Source organism: Myotis daubentonii, chromosome 5, assembly GCF_963259705.1.
Source record: "Myotis daubentonii chromosome 5, mMyoDau2.1, whole genome shotgun sequence".
In the NCBI taxonomy this organism is placed as follows: Eukaryota; Metazoa; Chordata; class Mammalia; order Chiroptera; family Vespertilionidae; genus Myotis; species Myotis daubentonii.
In genome coordinates, this window is record NC_081844.1 from 61,291,144 (window position 1) to 61,297,720 (window position 6,577).

General features: G+C 34.6%; 1 protein-coding gene across 2 annotated transcripts in view; it reads left to right on the forward strand.

The window, feature by feature from the left end:
* INPP4B (inositol polyphosphate-4-phosphatase type II B) overlaps positions 1–5,671 on the forward strand; it is a 577,521-nt gene extending 571,850 nt beyond the window's left edge. The window contains exon 25 of one of the 2 annotated variants that reach the window (XM_059697964.1): positions 23–5,671. In XM_059697964.1, coding sequence (XP_059553947.1) covers positions 23–155 — 133 coding nt within the window. In that variant the 3' untranslated portion in view covers positions 156–5,671. The remainder of the gene's footprint in view (positions 1–22) is intronic. The other variant, XM_059697966.1, reaches the window with a different exon arrangement.
* The last annotated feature ends 906 nt before the right edge of the window (positions 5,672–6,577 follow it).

The following is a 6,577-nucleotide window of genomic DNA, read 5'->3' on the forward strand; positions in this document are numbered from 1 at the left end:
GTACTTTTTCCCCTTTTACCAGAGAAGGATGCCGCATAGAGAATGTACTGAAGAATATCAAATGCAGAAAGTATGCTTTCAACATGCTACAGCTGATGGCTTTCCCCAAGTACTACAGACCTCCAGAGGGGACTTATGGAAAAGCTGACACCTAAGTTTTCCAACATGTAAATAAACAGGAACACAAATACGCTTCAGTTGGATATTCTCTACTTTTTCGTTTTTCTTTTATTGTCATGAATTTGTGGAGGGCGATCATCAGGGATGTTTGCCCAAATCTAGGAATTACTTGAATTACGGTTATCAGCATATTACTCTGAAAGATTCATTTTTTTAAAAATCTTACATAATATTGTCCTTTCCAGTTCTAAGTTTCTATGTGTTGACTCTTGCTGATTGAAATCAGCTCGGAACATGTAACTTTCATTCATGGGGTATTTAATGAAAGACATTCTGAGGTAACAGGTGCCATGGGGGACTAGCAGTGACTCAGAGAGCAGTGCTGTCCCTCCACAATGAAGCTAGGAGAGTGTGACAGGGAGAGGGACTTTGTGAAATGTCCCAGATTTTCTCACACATACTCTTAGAGCCCATTTTGGAGGTTTAAAACATATTTTTCTAGTGGTTTAAAATTAGGTATAGTTAACTCATGATCCTGGTTACAGAACAATTTACAGGTATGCCTGTACTTTGTCACCCAGTCAAGATGTGACTATTCCTCAAACAGATGGATGGACAGTGTTAGTAAAGCAGTGAAAATACTTTCCAAAAACATGGTGTCTTTTCAAAGCTCGGGCATGGGATATACGGCCCTGTTGTAAAAGTAGCAGGAGAGAAAGTTGAATTGGATAATGGGCAAAATACCATGAGGAACAGAAACTGCAAGGAAACTAAAGACGGTCATCCTGTTGATGTCCTAAGTGAAAATCCCCATTGGCCTGAACTTTATGTGGTCAGGTTCATGACACTCAAGAAAATGTCTCTGAGATGTTTCCCAGCAGTCATCTTGGTGCAGAATATAGATGGTGTCAGTATGCATTACCTGGCATAGAATAGTATATGTGAATAAACCTTCTAACAAGTATGCAACCATAACTAATGATAAACCAAAGCAATTATTTCTGTTAACCTGAATTTCAAATTTGTCCTTAACTCAGTAAAATAACACCATAAATTGTTAAAATTTTAAATTAGAATCTGCCTTAGAGATCATTTTGTGTAACACCTTCATAAATGGGTAAATGAAAGCACAGGAAAGTTATACCCCCAATTACCCAGGTAGATAATTTTAGAACCATGATTACAATCTTTTCCTACCGTCCTTCCCTATGGCTTATCTCTTCTCCAAATTGCCATGCCAAATACCCATGAAAATGATAGGTGAGTTCTAGTTAGTTAAATAGAAATTGACATCTATTACTGGAATTAAAACTTAGATTACAATACTGAATAAATGAAACCCATTTTCTCTAAATTTTAAGAATTTATTATTTTTCCTTTCTCATCAGAGGAGCATGACATTGATAGCATAAGTCACCTTCAGAAATTCCACAGGCTTGTTACATAGACATCTCTTAGCTAAGACTACATTTAGTGGATGATGTTGTGGGGGTTTCCATAGCTAATGTGATAGCTCCTTGACTAAGACACTAATTGAAATAAGGATTCCAAACAGATCTCTAGGTTCATAGGTTTTTCAAATTAATAAAATTTTTTACATAATTCTTTGGGGCTTTTTAATACTAGAATTATCAATCTACTATTTTAACTAATGGCTATGGGTGTTATATATGAGGTGGTTGCCAAACTACTTACAGCCTTTTGAATAAAAGAGGCTGTGTGTTGTGGATCCATTCATGGATAAATTTATCTTAGTGTTATTTTTTTATACCTCACTCTCCATTTCAGGAATTAATATAATCTTTGACTTGTTCAAAATCTTTGACTTGTTTCAAATTTCATTTGAAAATGGTAGGATTTGTGGTTTTCATTGTCCCATTGGATTTAAGGTAAAAAGGTTTAGAAGAGAGAGGTTTCCTTGAGTCCTCCTTCAGTAAAGCAAGTGGTAGTCTCAGAGACTGACTTATCATCCTATAAATACTCTTATAACAAGAATTTTTATTTGCATTTGTAAAAATGAAAACTCTTAACTCAAGTGTGGAAAACATATGTAACTAGAAAGCCAATAATAGTTGTTGTTGTTGTTTTTTGGAGGGGGAGACATTTCAAGTATTTTCTTCTTTTATAATACGTAATGATATAGATGCTTCAAAAGGTAGAAGTTACTGTACTACAAATGCAGATGAGTTTTTGTTTATTATGAACATAGTCATCTGAATTTCCCTACAGGAAGCCAATATTTGTACATACTTTTAAACATGGATTTCATCAAGGAAATTCATGTTTCATACCAACAACAGTATTGCCCCTTTTCTAAGATATATTCCAAGTATCCTTGGAAAACCACTTCATTATTTCTTAAATTATTAAGGTTTTCTAAATCAAAGAGCCAAAGTTAAACAGAAAGTTTTAAAATCTCCTTTGTACAGACACAGCCTCAGTCATTCTTTTCTATCTACATTTTCACTTAAAGATACATGCATTAGCAGGTTGATTTTAGGAAATCATGTCAAGCCAGAAAATGAACCAAGAAAATGAAATTTTCAAACAAGATAAATTTTTGCTCAGAAATATTTTCCATCTAATATAATCAAATTTAGATATCAATTCCGTATTCACTATTGACAGAGTCCTACGGAAAGCATAGTTAAAAACAAGGGAAGGTGACATCCTGATTATGTTTGGTCCAGTGACAAAAGATCCAGGGCCCGGAAGTGTCCCACCGAGCAGTTGATCATAAAAGTTTGAAATAATGTTTTGAAGCAGCCCCACCCTTAGGGGAAACCATTCATTTGTTTCTCATGTGGTTCTTTGCTTCTTGTAAATATTGCCATGAGTGTTTCAAGAGTCTGCCAAATCCTTTGATGTAAATATTTTGGTCAGTCTGGTTATCTGATGAGTCAGAACGCTTGCTCCTTTGATGCAGCTGACAAATTATACTGAAATGACCAAATGCCCAGTTACGGCACTATGCCACGTACCTAACTGCCTGTGCTTACTTATCAGAGTAACTGAGTGGTCTTGAAAAGCTAGCATCTGCATGGAGGATACTTCCTTTCTTTCCCTCAACGAAAATGGCATTTTGCATAAAATAAGACTCAAGATGGAAAAGAAAAAAATTTGTCTAGACTGATGATTTTCTTCCCCAGCAAGTCAAACCCCTCCCCATGTAGAGTTTGATATGTGCCCAGAAGAGGCTGTCCAGTGGTTGTGCTGGAACTGGCTCGCGCTAACTCATAACAGTGGATCATTATATTTTCAGGAATTTTATGTTAGTTGTTAAAAACAACCATCATTAAATATTAAATTATAAAACAAAATGGAATAAATGTTATTATAAACAAAGGTAATAGTCAAAACTACCACTTCCTAATTATTTTACTACAGTGTTCAATGTATCTCTACTCTTGAGGATATGTCAATTGTACCTGCAGTTGAAATGCTATACAGTATTATAGAGATCTACTGTGCACCTCCTCCTGGCTCCATGTTCAGTAACATCACATCGGTAGCTTGAAATCAACCACAGTGGGAGTATTTACCCCAAAGAAATATCCAAATGCTACAAGTCATGGCCTTTGATTCCTGGAAATCCCATTGTTAAGTATTTACTGGCACACAATTGAATGCCACCATCACTTTTTCTCTGGAAAATGAATAATTGGAAACAGGATAACATTATTAAAATGATATTAAATGCAGTCATTCATCTTCAGATGGCTGCAATTTTGTTTTAGTTTTTAACCTCTCTGAAGATTCTGATTAGGGTCTCAGTAACATTTGATATTTATATTTTATTCATAATTAAATTGTTTCATCAGGGAGATGTGTTTAAAACATATCTCTCTATGGTGTTTGGAAAGGGAAATCTTGGCGATGCAGCCTCAGTGTGAGCAATAAGAACTCCAGGCTAAAATCAGGGAAATGTTAGCCTAATTAGAGGATCAGTGAAAATGTGCTTCAGCACCAATTTTTAAGTTTATAATTTTAGCATTTGCGAAAAGCAGGAAAAAATAGTGGCACATTACTGTGCCCAGATTCTAATAAATACAGCTCAACTGAAACCCAAACTGTTAATTTAACTCTGGCATGATGCTAAGTCACCACAGATGTTTTAGGTGTTTGATTTCCAAATAGGATGATGTATCAGTTGTTAAGTTTCATATTCAGGGCGCCCTGTGTAATCTTGTAGGAAATCTATTAACTTATATCAGAGATTTAAGAAATTGATCTGAGACAAGCTTTAATCAGCAATTACCAAGGGAAGCAAACTTATTGAACTCAGGTTGTCCTTAAGAGCTGGAGGCTTTACAAATTATGCATTACTGAAGAGAATGATTTGCTCAGAATGGTGTCACTGATTGAATATTTGAGTGTGAATTCACATTCATTTAGCCGCCCGTAATCTTCAAAATCTATGCTTTCCCCCCACCCCCCTGCCCCATATTTATGTTTCATTGCTATATAAAGAAAGTTCCAACATATAACTTTTTTTCTTTTTGGCGGTTTTAAGTCAGAACTTTCCAAGCAGATACTCCCTTTAGCAAAAACTGTCTTTCAGAACAGGAAAATAAAATTAATGTTTTAGATTTTGCAAACCAATTAGGTACAGAGTTAAGATATGGAACCTTGGATTTTATTTCTAGCCAAGTAAGAGAAAGCCTAAAGCATTTCTGATGTCAAAGAAGCAAATCATATCTGGCTACTATAACAAGGAAGTAGGAAAACATTGTAAGGTAATAATAATCCCCAAAAAATACATGCAATAAGTTCTCCTGAGCTTGAACTTTTATAGATTACATGAATATTTAGAATTTTAAATTAAAAACAGAAATAAGACTCACAATTAAATAGAGTACCCAGAGAAAATGAATATTAAGGGAGAGAAGACCTAATTCAAGTGATGTTGCCTGATAAACCGTATTTATGTAAGTAAACGGACTTATTTAAGACGTTGCATTTTCACACTCATAGTATGAATACATTCACAATTTTCTTAAAACCATCTAAATTATTCCAAAGGACCCAATCCAACAGTCTATCTTTAATGATGACTCAGTGCAGTACTATTAAGTAGCAAGCAATATTGACCCAACTATTGGCAAGATTGCTATATTATCTATATAGTTCTGTGATGCTTTTATATTACTTTCAATTTTTAAAAACATTTCACGTCAAAGAACTTTCAAACTTTTAAAAGGCACACCCCATGTGTCTATAATTATGTAAGACACCCATGTCACTGTACACGTTCAATCCTTTGCACACGTATACTTCTCATGTGAATATTTCATTATTTTATTTAATCTAACATCTAATTTTCAGATTCTTGTGGTACTTATGTGAAAAGTTGGCATGTGTTTTCTTATGTTAAGTATATATTCTAGATGAACCAACAATGTGTATTGCTAGGAAATGAGGCAAAAATAGGTTAGATTATTTTATATTTGCATTTGGAGAAGTATTATTTTGTTTTATTGTTCTGTGGAAACCATATTCATTGTACACTGTGTGTATTTTTTGTTCAAATAAATGTGATTTTTATTTTTTATGTTTCTGTCTTTTTCTCCTATTATACATTTTTTTTTCATTTTCATCAAATAGCAATGTCCAAAAATTAATGAAAGTATTAGAAGAGTAGACTACAATATTTCAAAGAGAATAGATAGTTTTATGCTGGACCACAATTACAATGTAAATTTTGCATTGCTACAAGGTTAATCTCATAGACACTAGCAGAATGCACCTTTCAGGGTTGCTATTCTGTGGGAGCAAGATTAATCACAATTTCTAAAAAGTTCCAAGAACCAGATGCCAATGCTTCAACACTGGGCAGATCACTGATCTTTGTAGTCAAGAATATATGTGGAGTCATTTTGAGCACAGGTGATAACTTTTCCATATAGCTATTTGGATCTGATTATTTATAATTCATTGTAACAGTTGGTAGTAGAAGGCAAATCCCAAGGAGTTTTAGTTAGGTCTTGTTGCAAAAGAATTAATGAAATGAGGCCCCTGCTTGCATTTAAAGGAAGAAAGTTTGTCCATCTGGAGAATTTCAAGAACATATCCTACAGCAAGAAACATTCCCCTTCTGTATTTATCATCATCACTATATGTTCATACTAACATGTGTTTATACATCTGAGCAAGAACAATGCTGTAGGTAGCCCTGTGGTGAAGCAAGCTAATGAATTATAACAAAATGCTACCCGCTGTAAAAGTAGAAGAGTAACCTTGGGGGAAGTAGTACTTTGTTATCTTAAACATCCATGCAACGGTTCCTTGAGTGTTGCAATAGACTGACACTCCCACTTAAAGTCAAGAAAATTTATTCCAGGGCTATATTTTGATATCTCCAGAGAGCGGAATCAAGAGAGTGGGTGAGTATAGTTGGAGATGTCAAGCCAGCACTTATCCTAAGCCACATAAACTATGTGGACATGATTCTATAGTC